General features: G+C 40.1%; 1 protein-coding gene across 1 annotated transcript in view; it reads left to right on the top strand.

The window, feature by feature from the left end:
* LOC129824373 (solute carrier family 26 member 6-like) overlaps positions 1-16863 on the top strand; it is a 31946-nt gene extending 15083 nt beyond the window's left edge. Inside the window, exons 13-19 of the mRNA XM_055883961.1 lie at positions 891-983; positions 4614-4724; positions 6303-6434; positions 12336-12542; positions 12985-13039; positions 14673-14821; positions 14962-16863. Coding sequence (XP_055739936.1) covers positions 891-983; positions 4614-4724; positions 6303-6434; positions 12336-12542; positions 12985-13039; positions 14673-14821; positions 14962-14988 — 774 coding nt within the window. The 3' untranslated portion in view covers positions 14989-16863. The remainder of the gene's footprint in view (positions 1-890; positions 984-4613; positions 4725-6302; positions 6435-12335; positions 12543-12984; positions 13040-14672; positions 14822-14961) is intronic.
* The last annotated feature ends 2919 nt before the right edge of the window (positions 16864-19782 follow it).

Below are 19782 nucleotides of genomic sequence, written 5' to 3' on the forward strand. Positions count from 1 at the left end.
AACTCCCGCACGGATTCAGGAGAGGCGAAGGTTGAGAGCCATGCATCCTCTGAAACACAACCCAACCTACCCACACTGCTTCTTAACACAGCGCGCATTCAACCCGGAAGCCAGCCGCACCAATGTGTCTGAGGAAACACCGTACACCTAGCAACCTGGACAGCGTGCACTGCGCCCGGCCCGCCACAGTAGTCGCAAGTGCGTGATGAGACAAGGATATCCCTGCCGGCCAAACCCTCCCTAAACCGGACGACGCTAGGCCAATTGTGCACCGCCCCATGGGCCTCCCAGTCGCGGCCGGCTGCGACAGAACCTGGGCTCGAACCCAGAGTCTCTGGTTGCGCCTTAGGCCACTGCTCCATCCGGGAGGCCCATTGCAGACACTTTCATCCAAAGTGACAACATTTTTGGTTTGTGACCACAGTTGGAATCGAACCCAGAGCTCTGGTGTTGCTAGTGCCATGCTCTTACAAACTGAGCCATGTACAGGACTACTACAATACATAAGTACAATACATTACTGTAAAATACACATTACATCATTACAATACAGGTGAAAGATTTATGATTGCCATCCCCATGAGCGTACCACCTCATGGATGAGTCATGCAACGATTTCAGTGGTTGTGTGGTGAACAAACAACATTAATGCACAATGAAAGGTTTTGAATGCAAGGCTGTCCATGTTACAAGTGTTACCAGTTTGGAGCTTTGTACTAAGAGTTTTGGAAACTCATCACATACTTTTGAAAATATGACCAAAGCAAAAAAACAGAACTGTAATATGTAATTAGGTGGGTGTGAGTGGGTTATTCAACAGTGGGTTTTAAAACAGTTTTTAGATGACCATCTATTGAAGTCCCCTGTTTGTGTGTTGGTTTGTCCCACAGGCAAAAGAGATACCAGGTATCACTATCTTCCGTTCCTCCACCACAATGTACTATACCAACGCTCAGCTATACCTGGACGCACTGCAGGAGAAGGTAGTGTGATTTTTTATGACCGGTATAAGCCCACACCATTCCAACACAGAAAATCTGCTTTTTAACATACTTAATTAAAACAATTCTGAAGGAAAATTATTTCACTCATATTGTAATTAATTATAGGTCATATCTCATTGAAATCTGTAAACACTGGGCAGTTGCTTTAAATACACACATCAGTAGTCACATGATTAGTACAATTGCCCAATTGGAAACTTGCTTTACTATAAGGGCAATATTGGTCACACCTTTTTTACAGTTGTTATTACTCCGAAACACAACCGCACTGCTTCTTAACACAGTGCGCATCCAACCCGGAAACCAGCTCCACCAATGTGTCGGAGGAAACACCGTACACCTAGCGACCTGGTCAGCGTGTACTGCACCAGGGCCGCCACAGGAGTCGCTAGTGCGGCCAAACCCTCCCTAACCCGGACAAAGCTAGGCCAATTGTGCACCGCCCCATGGGCCTCCCGGTCGCAGCCGGCTGCGACAGAGCCTGGGACTCCCATTCCCAGCCGGATGTGATTCAGCCTGGATTCCTACCAGGGACTGTAGGAAATGTCCTTGTTTTTGAACTGTACCACGGACTGTCGTTTCAATCCACAATGGAACCCTTCAACTGAAGAACCATATCTCAGTTTTGGATCATTTTGGTGATATGGTGTAGTTGTTTAGTCGATATGAATCATCCAGAGTCTTGATATTACACACAGACTATAAGCAAGTAGCCTAGTGGTTAAGAGTGTTAGGCGAGTGACCAAAGGTTTGCTGGTTTGAATCCGCTATCCAACTAGGTGAACAATCTGAAGATGTGCTCATGAGCATGGAACCCTAATTGCTTCTGTAAGTGACTCTGGATAAGAATGCTAGAATAGAAATACTGGTGTGCAAAAGAGCAGAAAGCTAAATGAGTTAAATGCACAATACATTAATGTCAGTTGAGAACTCTGAACATTCCAGAAAATAATAAGATCAGCACTCATCTGAAAAGAAAAATGCACATAGGGTTTTTTGGATGAAGTGTTCTACTAGGAATATTCAGAGTTGATGACAACGCAAAGACTGTCAGTGAACTTGAAACAACGGCATGCCATATTAGGCTGGCTTCACTTGCTCGTGGGAAGTCGTAAGTCTGACGTGGATGTGTTCAAGTGCTTCTGAACTCTGAACAATTCTTCAACCAATAAGATTTTAGATTGCTTGATAAGCTTGCTAACATTGCTAATAATTAAGTTAGCTAGCCTTTCAAGGACACACGTTCCGCTAGCGGCACACCCCCCCCACCCCCACTGAAAAGGCAGAGCCGCGAAATTCAAAAAAAATGTTTTTTAAAAATATTTAACTTTCACACATTAAAGTCCAATACAGCTAATGAAAGACACAGATCGTGTGAATCCAGCCAACATGTCCGATTTTTAAAATGTTTTACAGGGAAGACACAATATGTAAATATGTAAACCTATTAGCTAAACACATTAGCATAAGACACCATCTTTTCTTTGTCCACCAACACCAGTAGCTATCACCAATTCGTCTAAACTAAGATATTGATAGCCCCTAACCAAGAAAAAACCTCATCAGATGACAGTCTGATAACATATTTATGGTATAGGATAGGTTTTGTTAGAAAAATGTGCATATTTCAGGTAGATATCATAGTTTACAATTGCACCCACCGTCACAAATGGACTAGAATAAATACATAGAGCAACGTGTTTACCTAATTACTAATCATCAAACATTTCGTAAAAATACACAGCATACACTAATCGAAAGACACAGATCCTGTGAATACAGACAATATTTCAGATTTTCTAAGTGTCTTACAGCGAAAACACAATAAATCGTTATATTAGCATAGCACATGTGCAAACATTACCCCAGCATTGATTCTAGCCAAAGAGAGCGATAACGTAAACATCGCCAAAATGTATTAATTTTTTCACTAACCTTCTCAGAATTCTTCAGATGACACTCCTGTAACATCACATTACAACATACATATACAGTTTGTTCGAAAATGTGCATATTTAGCCACCAAAATCATGGTTAGACAATGAGAAAAGTTGCCCAGCTGGTCAGAAAATGTCCTGCGCCACATTAGACAGTGATCTAGTCGTATACATAACTACTCATAAACGTGACTAAAAAATATAGGGTGGACAGCGATTGATAGACAATTTAATTCTTAATACAATCGCGGAATTACATTTTTTAAATTATCCTTACTTTTCAATACAGTTTGCGCCAAGCGAAGCTACGTCAAAAAAGATGGCGTCCTAAGCCACTAACATTTTTCGACAGAAACACGATTTATCATAATAAATTGTTCCTACTTTGAGCTGTTCTTCCATCAGTATCTTGGGCAAAGGATCCTTTCTTGGGTCTAATCGTCTTTTGGTGGAAAGCTGTCCTCTTGCCATGTGGAAATGCCAACTGCGTTCGGCATGAACTGGAAGCGTGCCCAGAGATTCACAGTGTCTCAGAAATAAATGTCCCAAAATCGCACTTAACGGATATAAATTGCTATAAAACGCTTTAAATTAACTACCTTATGATGTTTTTAACTCCTATAACGAGTAGAAACATGACCGGAGTAATATTACTCCCTACACTAATGCTTGGAACAAGTGCGGGTCGGTGGCCGCCGCGCGCATGACGCACCAAGAAAAGAGTTCCTATCTACAGGTTTTTTTTATTTATAGTGCCTGTGATTGCGCAATCGACACCATTCAAATCGTCATCACGTAAAGGCATCCAGGGGAAGACGTAAGCAGTGTCCGTATACTCATAGGAATAACATTGGCCTTAAAACTGACTCCAGAACAGGGGCCAAAATTTCTGAAATCTGACTCCATGTCAGGGAAATTGCTGTAGAATGAGTTCTGTTCCACTTAAAGACAAAATTTCAACTCATATAGAAACTATAGACTGTTTTCTATCCAATAATAATAATAATATGCATATTGTACGATCAAGAATTTTGTAGGAAGCCGTTTACACGATTACCATAAATAGTGACAACAGCACCCCCTAGCCTTAACAGGCTAGCTTGCTTAACATTTACAATATGGTCAGACTAGCTTTATTATTCATATTGATAAGGAATTTGTTGTCATCTTTTGGTTGAAAGAGTAAAAGGTCAGTGGTGAAACGTCACAACTCGGCAACTCGGCTAACAACATTTTCTCAGAGTTTCCCACTTGTTATTCTGACTTGGATTCGGGGTCATTCAAGTGAAATTTCCCACTGGGAACTAGTAGCTTCCGATAACTCCGATAGCATGTGGACACGGCATTAGGTCATGAAATATGTTGATTGGCCAGTGAGTGGCCATGCCCTCGTCACACCTACAATCTTTTTATTCATCAAAACCCAGTCCTTTTGTACCACTTCCACCCCACGCTCATAATTCCCACTGTGAAAATAGCACAAATATTTCTGACACACCCCTGTGGTTGAAAATGTGTTATTAGCAATTGTGGGTGGGTGCGGGTGAACAAACAGCTCACCCATGCATCACTAGTGTTTGTGTGTCATTCTCTCAATAGCCCTCTTTCTCTGAATTGCTTTCTCTCTCCTTCACTCTCTTTATCTCAAGCGCTCCGTGTCATTTTCTTACAGAGTGGAATTGACATTGGAATGCTGCTGATGAAGAAGAAGAAAAGAGACACTGAAGAAAAGAGGAAAGTCAAGAAAGAAAAGAATAAAGCCAAAAAGGAGGCAAAAAAACAGGTATAATACACACACGTCCAACACACATTTGCTACCGTTCAAAAGTTTGGGATCACTTAGAAATATACTTGTTTTTGAAAGAAAAGCAAATTTTTTGTCCATTTAAATAACATCAAATTGATCAGAAATACAGTGTAGACATTGTTAATGTTGTAAATGACTATTGTAGCTGGATTTATAATGGAATATCCAATGGCACATTGTGTTAGCTAATCCAAGTTATTATTTTAAAAGGCTAATTGATCATTAGAAAACCCTTTTGCAATTATGTTAGCACAGCTGAAAACTGTTGTGCTGATTAAAGAAACAATAAAACTGGCCTTCTTTAGACTAGTTGAATATCTGGAGTATCAGCATTTGTGAGTTCGATTACAGGCTCAAAATGGCTAGAAACAAAGACCTTTCTTCTGAAACTCGTCAGTCTATTCTTGTTCTGAGAAATGAAGGCTATTCCATGCGATAAATTGCCAAGAAACTGAAGATCTCATACTACACTGTGTACTACTCCCTTATTTTTTACCCCTTTGCACCCAAGTATCTCTACTTGCACTTTCATCTTCTGCACATCTAACACTCCAGTGTTTAATTACTAAATTGTAATTACTTCGCCACTACAGCCTATTTATTGCCTTACCTCCCTCTTACCTCATTTGCACACACTGTATTAAGATTTTTTTCTATTGTGTTATTGACTTTGTTTATTCCATGTGAATCTCTGTGTTGTTGTTTGTGTTGCACTGCTTTGCTTTATCTTGGCCAGGTTGCAGTTGTAAATGAGAACTTGTTCTCAACTGTCCTACCTGGTTAAATAAAGGTGAGATAAATAAATAAATAAAAATGTAATGAAGCTGCCAGTTGAGGACTTGTTTCTAAAACTAGACACTCTAATGTACTTGTCCTCTTGCTCAGTTGTGCACCGGGGCTTCCCACTCCTCTTTCTATTCTGGTTAGAGCCAGTTTGTGCTGTTCTGTGAAGGGAGTAGTACACAGCGTCGTACAAGATCTTCAGTTTCTTGGCAATTTCTCACATGGAACAGCCTTCATTTTTCAGAACAAGAATAGACTGACGAGTTTCAGAAGATAGGTCTTTGTTTCTGGCCATTTTGAGCCTGTAATCAAACCCACAAATGCTGACGGTCCAGATACTCAATTAGTCTAAAAGCCAGTTTTATTGCTTCTTTAATCAGGACAACAGTTTTCAGCTGTGCTAACATAATTACAAAAGAGTTTTCTAATGATCAGTTAGCCTTTTAAAATGATAGCTAACACGATTAGCTAACACAACATGCCATTGGAACACAGGAGTGATGGTTGCTGATAATGGGCCTCTGTTCGCCTATGTAGATATTCCATAAAAAATCTGCCGTTTCCAGCTACAATAGTTATTTACAACATTAACAATGTCCACACTGTATTTCTTATCAATTTGATGTTATTTTAATGGACAAAAAAATTGCTTTTCTTTCAAAAACAAGGACATTTCTAAGTGACCCCAAACTTTTGAACGGTAGTGTAGGATTAACAAACACACACACAAAAATTGCACTGTTAGTGACCTTATTTCTCTTCCCTTCCCAGAATGGTGTGAATGGATGCCTACCCAACAATACAGTCCATCCAGAGGACAAGGGGGATGAAGAGAAAGGTTCCCCAGACCTGAAATTGAACCAGACGGCCATTGCTCTAGTTGATCAACCCATCAACGGGCAGGTGTGTAATGTGATGTACTAAAGTATAGTGAGGCATTTAAGCAAAACAATTGTGTAGATGTATGTACCCTGAAAGATTCAGAAATGGAGCCACCCCAGATTTGGCCCCTCGGGGTGTGGCAGACATTTTTCTAAATGGCAGCATATGGCAACAGTATTTTAAACAGATTGTTTTGAGATAAACACACCAAATCTGGCACAGAGGTAGATTTATGTAGCTTGAAAATATTTACATCTGGAGCCACCTGGGGCACCTGGGGGTCGTGGCATCTTACACAATGGCCGCTGTTGGTAAGACTATGTTACAGTACCGAAGGCCTTTTTTTAGATACACTTACAGAAGGTGCCATATAGGTAGATTCCTAGGGGCATGCAGGTGGGACAACCCAGCTATATTGTGTGCCAGTAAAGAACTCTACATTATTATTATTATTATGAGATGAATTCTATGGAGGCTGTGCTTTGTCTGTGTGTATATTTATGAATATTTGTGTTTTTTGTTGTTTCATCTTTGACATTTGTTTCTGAACCTTTCCTTTGGGAAATTATAAAAAAGGTGGGAAGGAAATAGTGTTGGGGAGAGTTAAATTATTGACAGGCTGGCTGTGCAATCTCGCTGTTCTACTGGTCACTCTTGTGGCGGTCGAAGGGCTTGTCGGCCCGGGTGGCTTGGGCTGGTGGCAAGAGTCTTGGACCCTCCTATTTCTGACCAGTGTCATATGGTTGGACCCATTCTGGTATGTGTGTGCATGGGGGTGTGTGTGGGGGTGTGTGCATGGGGGTGTGTGTGGGGGTGTGTGTGAGTCTGCTTGTCCGCACGCATAAACATGGACTGAGTATGCTCGAGGGTAATGTGGCTCCCTGTATCTTTGTGGCAGCCGTCTTACAAAATGCATTAGACCCCAATTAGGCTAGATGTTATACTGTATGTTATAGTGAAGAGACCCTTGTGTGCATCTCCTAACATTATTGTAACATGCCTGACATTGGTTGATATACAGCATTGGTTGATGTGCAGCATACACTTGAATACAGGGATTTAGGTCAGGTCCAAGGCCTGAGTTTATTTTGCTTATTAGCCACTAGTAAATTAGCTGGTTAGTGTCATGGCTTTGATGCTGTACTCATCTCTTTCTATTCTGTGTATGGCTCCACTGACCCAGTCATTATTTTTTGAATGATGATTTTAGAGGTCCCTGAGGGTGCATGAAATACACCTTTACCTGATGCTGTCTCAAATCAACAGTTACCAGCTAAATCCATGTCAGACTAAACTCTGTTATAGACTTTAATTTCTTCCAATTGCAGTCCATTATAATCAACTGGAATTAGAAAAACTGGATGAAATTCAAATATTTTGCTCGACAGGCACATTTCTGACTGAAACATAACCTGAGATAACAGTTCACTATTCAACCTCATTGGCTAGTATATTTTCCAAAGTAGCTTTAGTGGCCATTTGTTAAATTCTCATGTGGTAGGACGTGAACCCCGGTCTCCCGCTCCGGGACCAAACGTCTTAACCAGTAATCCAAAATATTATTCTGTGTTTGGCTGAGGGTGGTTTTAACTCACTTACACTGCATTCGTCTCAGAAAATGTATTTATTCTACAATTTGGCCTACTGTAATATACTATGTTACTTTGAGAATTTTTGGTTTTCAGGTGATCCAGGGCAGGAATTATAGGCCAAATGTATATCAATCAAAGAAGTACAGGCAATAACTTTTTGTAGATTAAAGTTTTGTAAAGTAGTGGTACAGTCTGCAACCTTTTAGTAAAATGTCTGTCACGGTCCAGGGGCCAAATCTATGATGGGTCTATATCTAAATCTTTAGAGGATACATGCATCTTCCTCTGTACCAAAATTGGTGTGTTTACCCAACATTGTTTTACTGACAGTGGCCTTTTTGTAAGATGGCCGCCACAGACCCCAAGGTCCAATCAATTAATCAATCAATCAAATGTATTTATAGAGCCCTTCTTACATCAGCCGATGTCACAAAGTGCTATACAGAAACCCAGCATAAAACCCCAAACAGCAAGCAATGCAGGTGTAGAAGCACGGTGGCTAGGAAAAACTCCCTAGAAAGGCCAAAACCTAGGAAGAAACCTAGAGAGGAACCAGACTATGAGGGGTGGCCAGTCCTCTTCTGGCTGTGCCGGGTGGAGATTATAACAGAACATGGCCAAGATGTTCAAATGTTCATAGATGACCAGCAGGATCAAACAATAATAATCACAGAGGGTGCAAAAGGTCAGCACCTCAGGAGTAAATGTCAGTTGGCTTTTCATAGCCGATCATTCAGAGTATCTCTACCACTCTTGCTGTCTCTAGAGTTGAAAACAGCAGGTCTGGGACAAAGTAACACGTCCAGTGAACAGGCCAGGGTTCCATAGCCGCAGGCAGAACAGTTGAAACTGGAACAGTAGCATAACGAAGTGGACTGGGGACAGCAAGGAGCCATCAGGCCAGGTAGTCCTGAGGCATGGTCCTAGGGCTCAGGTCCTCCGAGAGAAAGAAAGAAAGAGAGAAAAAGAAAGAGAGAGAATTAGAGAGAGCATAGTTAAATTCACACAGGAGACCGGATAAGACAGGAGAAATACTCCAGATTTAACAGACTGACCCTTGCCCCCGACACAAACTATTGCAGCATAAATACTGGAGGCTGAGACAGGAGGTGTTGGGAGACACTGTGGCCCAGTCTGACGATATCCCCAGACAGGGCCAAACAAACAGGATATAACCCCACCCACTTTGCCAAAGCACAGCCCCCACACCACTGGAGGGATGTCTTCAACCACCAACTTACTACCCTGTGACAAGACCGAGTATATCACGAATATATACTCACGAAGATCTCCCCCACAGCACAAACCCAAGAAGGGGGCGCCAACCCAGACAGGAAGATCACTTCAGTGACTCAACCCACTCAAGTGACGGACCCCTCCTTGGGACGGCATGAAAGAGCACCAGTAAGCCAGTGATTCAGTCCCTGTAATAGGGTTAGAGGCAGAGAATCCCAGTGGAGAGAGGGAAACCGGCCAAGCAGAGACAGCAAGGACGGTTCGTTGCTACAGTGCCTTTCCGTTCACCTTCCCACTCCTGGGGCAAACTACACTAAATCATAAGACCTACTGAAGAAATTAGTCTTAAATAAAGACTAAAAGGTCGAGACCGAGTCTGCTTCTCTCACATGGATAGGCAGACACTTCCATAAAAATGCCCTGCCTCCAGCTGTTCGCTTAGAAATTCTCGGGACAGTTAGGAGGCCTGCGTCTTGTGACCGTAGCGTACGTGTAGGTATGTACAGCAGGACCAAATCGTAAAGGTAGGTAGGAGCAAGCCCATTTACTGCTTTTTAGGTTAGCAGTAAAACCTTGAAATCAGCCCTAGTCTTAACATGAAGCCAGTGTAGAGATGCTAGCACTGGGGTAAAATGATACAATTTTTAGGTTCTAGTCTAGATTCCTGCTGCCGTTTTAACCTGTTAAGGCTAGGGGGTGCTGTTGTCACTATTTCTGGAAATCGCGTAATTTTTAAACGGCTTCCTACAAAATTCTTGATCGTACAATATGCATATTATTATTATTATTGGATAGAAAACAGTCTAGTTTCTATAGCCGTTGAAATTTTGTCTCTGAGTGGAACAGAACTCATTCTACAGCAATTTCCCTGACATGGAGTCAGATTTCACACATTTTGGCCCCTGATCTGGAGTCGGTTTAAAGGCCACTGTTATTGCTATGAGTATACGGACACTGCTTACGTCTTCCCCTGGATGCCTTTACGTGATGACGCTTTGAATGGTGTCGATTGCGCAATCACAGCCAGTATAAAACAAAAAAACGTGTAGGTAGGAACTCTTTTCCAGATGCGCCGGACGCGCGGTGGACACCGACCTGCTCTTTTTCCAAGCATTAGTGTAGCCAGTAATATTTCTCCGGTCATATTTTTACTCGTTATAGGAGTTAAAAACATCATAAGGTAGTTAATTTAAACCGTTTTATAGCAATTTATATCCGTTTAGTGCGATTTTGGGACATTTATTTCTGAGACACTTTGAAGCGCCGGGCACGTTTCCAGTTCATGCTGAACGCAGTGGGCATTTCCACATGGCAAGAGGACAGCTTTCCACCAAAAGACGATTAGACCCAAGAAAGGATTCTTTGCCCAAGATTCTGATGGAAGAACAGCTCAAAGTAGGAACAATTTATTATGATAAATCGTGTTTCTGTCGAAAAATGTTAATGGCTTATGACGCCATCTTGTTAGACGTAACTTCGCTTGGCGCAAACTGTATTGAAAAGTAAGGATAATTTAAAAAATGTAAATCAGCGATTGTATTAAGAATTAAATTGTCTATCAATCGCTGTCCACCCTATATTTTTTAGTCACGTTTATGAGTATTTATGTATACGACTAGATCACTGTCTAATATGGCGCACGACATTTTCTGACCAGCTGGGCTACTTTTCTCATTGTCTAACCATGATTTTGGTGGCTAAATATGCACATTTTCGAACAAACTGTATATGTATGTTGTAATGTGATGTTACAGGAGTGTCATCTGAAGAATTCTGAGAAGGTTAGTGAAAAAATTCATATATTTTGGCGATGTTTACGTTATCGCTCTCTTTGGCTAGAATCAATGCTGGGGTAATGTTTGCACATGTGCTATGCTAATATAACGATTTATTGTGTTTTCGCTGTAAGACACTTAGAAAATCTGAAATATTGTCTGTATTCACAGGATCTGTGTCTTTCGATTAGTGTATGCTGTGTATTTTTACGAAATGTTTGATGATTAGTAATTAGGTAAACACGTTGCTCTATGTATTTATTCTAGTCCATTTGTGACGGTGGGTGCAATTGTAAACTATGATATCTACCTGAAATATGCACATTTTTCTAACAAAACCTATCCTATACCATAAATATGTTATCAGACTGTCATCTGATGAGGTTTTTTCTTGGTTAGGGGCTATCAATATCTTAGTTTAGACGAATTGGTGATAGCTACTGGTGTTGGTGGACAAAGAAAAGATGGTGTCTTATGCTAATGTGTTTAGCTAATAGGTTTACATATTTACATATTGTGTCTTCCCTGTAAAACATTTTAAAAATCGGACATGTTGGCTGGATTCACACGATCTGTGTCTTTCATTAGCTGTATTGGACTTTAATGTGTGAAAGTTAAATATTTTAAAAATATTTCTTTTTGGAATTTTGTGCTCTGCCTTTTCAGTGGGATGTGGGAGGAGTGCCGCTAGCGGCACCCCTGTCCTAGACAGGTTTTAAGCACTAACTGAGGTTTATTTAGTGCTTTATCTGGGTAGCCGGAAAGTGGAGCATTGCAGTAGTCTAACCTATAAGTTACAAATGCATGGATTCATTTTCCTGCATCAATTTTGGACAGAAAGTTTCAGATTTTTGCAATGTTACGTAGTCCAAATCTGTGGTGGCTCCATATCTAAATACAATTGTTTCATTCATCCCCCTCCTCTCCCCTGTAACTATTCCCCAGGTCGTTGCTGCAAATGAGAACGTGTTCTCAGTCAACTTACCTGGTAAAATAACGGTAAAATAAAATAAATAAATAAAATAAATGTTTTCATGCTAGATAAATCTGTGTGTTTTTCTCAAAATAGATCTTCTGAATTGTAAAATAGTGTTATCGTATACGGCTATTTTTAAAAATTGCTGCCACGTTCCCCCATGGGCCAAATCTAGGGTGGCTCCATATCGACATTTTCCAGTTTACATAAATCTACCGCTGTGCTACATTTAGTGCTTCAGTACAACCTCCAGGTGCACCTAGGCTAGCCCATAATGCTTTTGAAATTTGTATTTTATCAGAGCAGAGTAAAGATTGAAACTCTGTCTCTCTGTCAATCTAAGGTGAACTGGGCCTTTGAGCAGCAAGGTAACGGGTTCGACCAGGACTCTAAAACTGGTATTCATGACGATGATCACATAACACAGACGTCCAGTACCGGAGAAGAAGGAGAGATGGGGAGGACCTCCGTCAACAACACACACACCATCATCCTGGACCTATCCACAACCAACTTTGCTGACACGGCCACTGTGAAGACGCTGAAAAACGTAAGAGTGTCTGTTTTTGAACAATGGTGATGAAGGAGTGGGGTATGAGTGCAAAGGGGATAGAGAGGAGACAAGGAAAGTGAGAGGGAGATAGAGAGAGAGAGAGAGGTTAGGTTAACAGATGTTTTCAGAAATGTGTTATTATTAGTTTAGTCTCTTATTAGTCTCCTATGTAACATTGTTTGCAGTCGCTCCCCTGTGTGGTCTTGAGCTCAAAACAAACAATGGTCTTGTGTTCTGTGAGTTGGCAGGCCTAAATTATATTTTTATGTACCCTACATAAAAGAGGCACAGATAGAAAGAGGAGGTGGAAATGAAGAGGGATGGAAGAGAAAAACAAGATAAATCAAACTGTGTAACAAACGGTGTAACAAAAACAGTCCCTGAGAGAAACATGGACTTCTTTTTGACCTTCTCTGTCTCTCACTTTCTTTGTTTGCAGATATTCCTAAACTACAGAAAGATCGACATTGACATTTTTTTAACTGGATGCCAAGGTGAGCATGTGTCAGTGGAGGCTCCTCAGAGGGGGAAGGGGAGGACCATCCTGTTCAGTGAAATTCTGAAAAATAAAAATAGTCAAACATTAAAAAAGTTAGCCTTTTTAGATAAAACGACACTAAATATATTCACGTCACCAAATAATTTTTTAAACCACACTGTTTTACAATGAAGGTCTACAGTATAGTCAACAACACTCTGTAGGGTAACACCGTAGTTTCCGTCCTCCTCTGTATACATTGACTTCAATACAAAACCTAGGAGGCATGTGGTCCACACCCATTTCCATAGACGTACACAGTAATTATGACAACTTCCTGAGGACATCCTCCATCAGAGTTCTTGCAGTATGAACTGACATGTTGTCCAGAGAATGAATGTAGTGCTGAAAGCATAAGCTACAGCTAGCTAGCAGTGCATAAAATGTGGTGAGTAGTTGACTCAAAGAGCGAGAAAGACAATAGTTGTACAGTTTTTTTAACAAATTAATTAATTAACAAGTGAAGGAGAAGCGAGAAAGAGATATTTAGATTTCTTTTAAAAATTACTTCACTTTCACTTACTAAGCTAGCGAATGCAGCTTGCTAGTTTAGTCTACTCAAATACCCGGCTCACTCAAACAGAAAGGGATGCTATGTTAGCTAGCTGGCTATGGCTATCCAACACTGAAACTCTTCCAAGTCAAGGTAAGCTTTTGGTTTTATAATTTTTTTGCCTCCAGTGCCCACCTGTGTAACTGCTCAACTGCTCAACTGACTGTACACTGTTCTGCATGATTGTAGTGGGTTTACTAACGCATTTGATCTAGTAGCTATGTTGACTATGACGTTAATATGGTGACAACAATGTACGCTGTGTGTTAGCTTTTATTATATTAAGGTTTGGCTTGGAAAGTTTTTTTCGCCTGGTCACAGATAGCTGATGTGTTGTTACTGAAGTCCACATGTGAAGGGAAAAGGTGAGAGGAGGAAAAGCGCGTAGATGCGAGAAGGAATTGCACAATGATCAAAGAGATCATGCTGTATGTATGTGGCTGATATGAAAGTTAAACGTGTTTGCTTTTGATCAGGGGTTTGTATTCATTCCGCCGATTCTGTTGAGAAAAAAATCTTAAACAGAAGCAAACGGAGCAAAACAGAGAAACATGTATTTAAATTTGAATTTGTCCAATAGAAACTATCATTTACAACTGTTGGACTAATGATTACACTCTAGATCAGCTAGATGCAGGCAAGAGTGTGTAAGGCGGTATTGAATGTGTCAATGTCTGTCACCTGGATTACTAAAATGTATCTCAACCTTTGCTCCTACATTGTAAACGTTCATTCATATGCAACCTCATGATGGGTATAAAAAACATTTGAGTATCATGTAGTAACCTAAACCTATTAATGTTACGTTGAGCTGGGTGAATGGAATAGGAATGACAGTCATCCAATATGCTGTAATAGAAATTCTGTAAGGCCATGCTCATAAAGAAATAATCGTCATCGCTCATCTTAAACGGCACCGACCGCCACTGGTATGTGTGGTAATTCAGGCTCGTCGCTCTGGCCTTAGCTTGTGTTGTCTGTGTGTGTGTTTGTGGTTCACGTGTGTATTGTCTAACCTGGTTTGTCTTTCCTCCAGTCTGTGTGGTGGAGCAGTTATCGAGTGCAGGCTTCTTCTCTGAGTCCATCCCTAAGAGCTGTCTGTTCACTACGATCCACGACGCGGTGCTACACAGCCTCCGACTGCATGGGGCGTCAGACGTACCCATCATCTACGAGTATGCTCTGGTGAGTGGAGAGGACTTTATGAGCTACTTTCTTGTTGTTTTTTCTTAGGCGATACCTAGAAATGTATTAATTGATTAATTTAATTCATATAGTCACAGAATCATATCTTATGTTCCTTCTGACATCTCCTCTTCTATTAGGACTTGACCTGCACTACCAAGATGTAACCAACAGAGGTCACTTTGTTCCTCTTCCACTCCACCTCCCTTCCACTCCACCTTCCTCCTTCTCCTCCTCTCGTCACTCCGCCTTGCGCTGCCTGGCTTCCCATTGGTTCCCCTCACCTCTTCCCCCTCTGTGAACGAGAATGCACCAACGTGTGTGTTTGTGTGTATGTATGTGTGTGTGTGTGTTTTCTTCCGGTTGGACCAAGGCAGTTCCCCCTTCACATTATGTTTAATAACTGAATACAGAATACCTCCCTGAATTATTTGTCAGCCACCTGAGATGTGTAGTCTAGTCAGCAGTTCTCTTCACTTCCCCCATCCCCAGCTCCCTAATCCTTTTTAATCCATTACTCCTGTGGCCAGTGTGACCCAGACAGTAGTATGTCCTGTACCAGTCAAAAGTTTGGAAACACCTACTCATTCAATGGTTTTTCTTAATGTTTACTATTTTCTACATTGTAGAATAATAGTGAAGACATCAAAACTATGAAATAACATATATGGAATCATGTAGTAACCAAAAAAGTGTTAAACAAATCAAAATATGTTTTCAATTTGAATTTCTTCAAAGTAGCCACCCTTTGCCTTGATGGCACACTCTTGGCATTCTCTCAACCAGCTTCATGAGGTAGTCACCTGGAATGCATTTCAATTAACAGTTGTGCCTTGTTAAAAGTTCATTTGTCATTTATTTCATTCTTCATACATTTGAGCCAATCAGTTGTGTTTTAAAAAATAAAGAAAAACCCTTGAATGAGTAGGTACTGTACATATAAATATAACACACTTGCTTTTCATGAACTAACACTCACACTTGCCTTTTTCCCCTTCTAGCACTGACTTTGCTGGTAGCTGCTTTATTGATGAAAAATGTACTTACTTTGACTGAGATATGTGGTTGTCCCACATAGCTATCTTAAGATGAATGCACTAACTGTAAATTGCACTAACTGTAAATTGCACTAACTGTAAATTGCTCTGTATAAGAGTGTCTGCTAAATGACTAAAATGTTTATGTAAATGATAATTGCTTTAATAAAATTAGCTCTAGCTAAGTCCTATGTCTCTCATAGGCTAGGGTTATATGGTTTCAATGCCAAGGGGAAAACATACAATGGGTTATTTCTTAATCCTCACTGCTGATAATGTAATCATAATAATGTTGAAAATTATGTAAATCATCCTAAAACAGAAACATGTTCAATATCCACTGAGTGAGTATGAGTAGCAGCTACTCACTCTATTATCCAAAGGTGTTTGTATCATATCACTGACAACTTTCACATTTTAGTTAATTAGCAACTACTTACTACATGTTAGCTACTTTGCAACAACATAGCATCCTTCCCCTAAACCCTAAACCCCTAACCCCTAACCCCTAGCCTAGCTAACGTTATCCGCCTAGCTAACGTTATCCACCTAGCTAACGTTATCCGCCTAGCTAACGTTATCCGCCTAGCTAACGTTATCCACCTAGCTAACGTTATCCGCCTAGCTAACGTAAGCCACAACAAATTGGAATTCTTAACATATACAGTCCAGGTTGGCATCACAGCCTTGACCCACATCTATACATCATATATTTCATGGTCAAATCAATGCCAAAGGGAGTATAGTTCTCCCCTAGTTTGAACACTGTTATAGAGCTAATCTCGTTGTATCTTTCTGTATTTTTCTAAAGAGGATGTGAATAATTCATGTTAATGTGCATTTTGAACATTTTACTAAATTGTTCATTTCCTGATCTAAGTTAATGTACTTTGAATACATTGAATACGATTTGTAATTATCTAGCATTGATCGAACACATTCCAATATCTTAAAGTAAAAATTATTGTTTCTGAGTTCATGGCTAAATAAACGTCAGTAAAATCAGCAGATCTATTGTGTGATTTATTGTGTGGATCTGTTTCATATTCAGCACTTGTATGATTGAATACACTTCTGAAGCATAGCTGCACTCTTTATTCTCTCCCCCCCAAAATCCTACAAGTTTCATCATGAGTTACACATTGCAAACTAGGGGAAACATCTGTTGTTGTGTCCTTGAGCAAGGCTCTTTACCCAAATTGCTCCTGCAGTTGCTCTGGATATGAGTGTCTGTTAAATGACTAAAATGTACATGTAAATGTTTTATCCTGGTCCCAGATCATATCTCTATGTGCTTTAAACATCTCTCCTGACATGTAGTTGGTTCAAGACCATACCGATCTGAGACCAGGCTATGAATGTGTGACTCTCTGATAGTAACCATCAGTGATTGAGCTTTGAGAGTATCTGCAAATACATATATTTGTTTAAGTGATAATACCCTCAAAGCTGGAGTTTGGAGGATATATTTGCACGGGTGTCAGGGGTCAGTCAACCGTGCCAATGTATCCTCCAAACACCAGTTTCGAGGGCATTGTCACACTTATACAACGGGTGACCAACATATTCAAATAATGATTGAGATATTTTCATAAATGTACTCATTCTATTTCATCCTTCCAGAAGATATAGTCCCGACAAGTCTGGAGTTGCTACCCAAGCCGGCTGGTCGTTCATTCTATCGGTTCGGTTGCCAGAGATGCAACCTAGTTGTTCAGTCTTTTGGTTCTGTATCTATGGACGTTTGTTCTAAATGTTCTAGTCGTTTGTTCTAAATGTTCTATTTCCATACTAGCTGGCAACGTTCTTATCCCTTGCCTGCTAGCTAGACAACTACGGCTAACTTAGTCACATCCAAAAGTGCAGCCAGAATAACAGCAAAGTAGCCACACCTGCATATGTTTAAACTGTTTTCTAGTGACATTTATTTGGATACATCTATAACAATGAGCTAAGGAGGTGCGATTTCGCCTGGCATAGAAAATGTAGTCACTCGTCAGGACCCTGTTGTTCAGAGGAGCTAGCCAACAACACAGTTAACACAATCACTTCATACTGAAGCTGGAAAGACTGCAAACTAGCTGCACTTTTTATCAATGTACATTTTTGTATATATCCATAAAAATGATGCCAGTTGATTCATGACTTCTACTGGCTGAGAAACGCTGCCTGACTGTCTGTCTCGTCTCGACACGTTCATCCCTATGGGACAGCTGGAGATTGAATTTGAATATTGAACAATGTTGCAAATGCCGGACAGACCGTAAGGTTTATACAAATCTCTGCTGTTGAAACTAAATGTTAGTCTCAAAGAAATGTGAGATAATGTCTAGATGCTTTTAATTGTGGAGATCAAGTTCTTAAAGTGCCTGGCTGGGCTGATGAGAGTGTATTGCACAGTCAGACAGAACAGAGTACATAGCCTTATTAAAAACCTCTACCGCTTCTCTCTCCTGGATCCGGGATCCTCCTCATCCAAAAAGCTGACTAGCATAGCCTAGCCTAACGGGACAGGGATATCATATAATATAATTTTCATGAAATCACAAGTCCAATACAGCAAATGAAAGATAAACATCTTGTGAATCCAGCCATCATTTCTGATTTTAAAATGTTTTACAGCGAAAACACAATATGTATTTCTATTAGCTAACCACAATAGCCAAACACACAACCGCATGTTTTCACCGCATAGGTAGCTTTCACAAAACCGACAAAATAGAGATACAATTAGTCACTAATCAAGAAACAACTTCATCAGATGACAGTCTTATAACATGTTAAACAATACATTTATGTTTTGTTCGAAAATGTGCATATTTGAGGTATAAATCATAGTTTTACATTGCAGCCACCATCAAAAATTGGACCAAAGCAGCCAGAATAATTACAGAGAGCAACGTGAAATACATAAATACTCATCATAAAACATTTATGAAAAATACATGGTGTACAGCAAATGAAAGATAAACATCTTGTGAATCCAGCCAATATTCCCGATTTTTTAAGTGTTTAACAGCGAAAACACAATATAGAATTATCTTAGCTTTTTTTTTTTTTTTTTTTTTTTTAGGGGTGGATCAGCTTAATATTGCGGAAAGAATGTTGCTTCCAATATAATTGTCTGCATCATTTCCAATCCCCCATATTTTTGGGGGTAAATATATATATATCCATACACGTATGCATACATATACACATATATACATACACATACCTATATAGACATACATACTTTTTAAAAGAATATACCTTTATTATTATTCCCCGCAAACCTTACCACCGATCCCCCAATTGGAGTAAACTGATAAACATTTCTGTCTTTACCTTCAATTTATACATCTTATACACATTTTACAGACACAGTCTACTTTATAATAGTTCTCTCTTGTTTGTTCTTAGTCCTTCCTCTATTTCTGTTGTCCATCCAGTTTGATTTCCACTTGTAACTGTGCTATTTCACAAAAGCTCCGCACCTATACACATTTCACAGATCCCGTATGCCCTACATTGTTTATCTTGTTATTAGTCCCACCCTTCAGCTCCACTCAACCCTTCCCATCTATCTTCCAACATCATCCATTTCTGATTTTTATTTGCCATATATTTTTCAACTGTGCTGTGATGCTTCACAAAAGATTTGAATCTTCCTATCCTCATAGCTTCCATGGATTGTAAATTAAAAATAAACATTTTTGCTAAAATAATTATTATATTATTGATTGATTGACTATGGATTTTCAATTCCCCCATTATTGCGATCTGTAGCGTTAGTTCTACGCAAATGTTGCAATTCTTCAGCCATTCCTGGACCTGTGACCAAAAACGAGCTACATACGGACAATACCAAAATAAATGATCTAGTGACTCTGCCTCATCACAGCAGAATCTGCAGAGCTGGGAAGATTCTATCCCCCATATATA

Source organism: Salvelinus fontinalis, chromosome 26 (assembly GCF_029448725.1).
Source record: "Salvelinus fontinalis isolate EN_2023a chromosome 26, ASM2944872v1, whole genome shotgun sequence".
NCBI lineage: Eukaryota > Metazoa > Chordata > Actinopteri > Salmoniformes > Salmonidae > Salvelinus > Salvelinus fontinalis.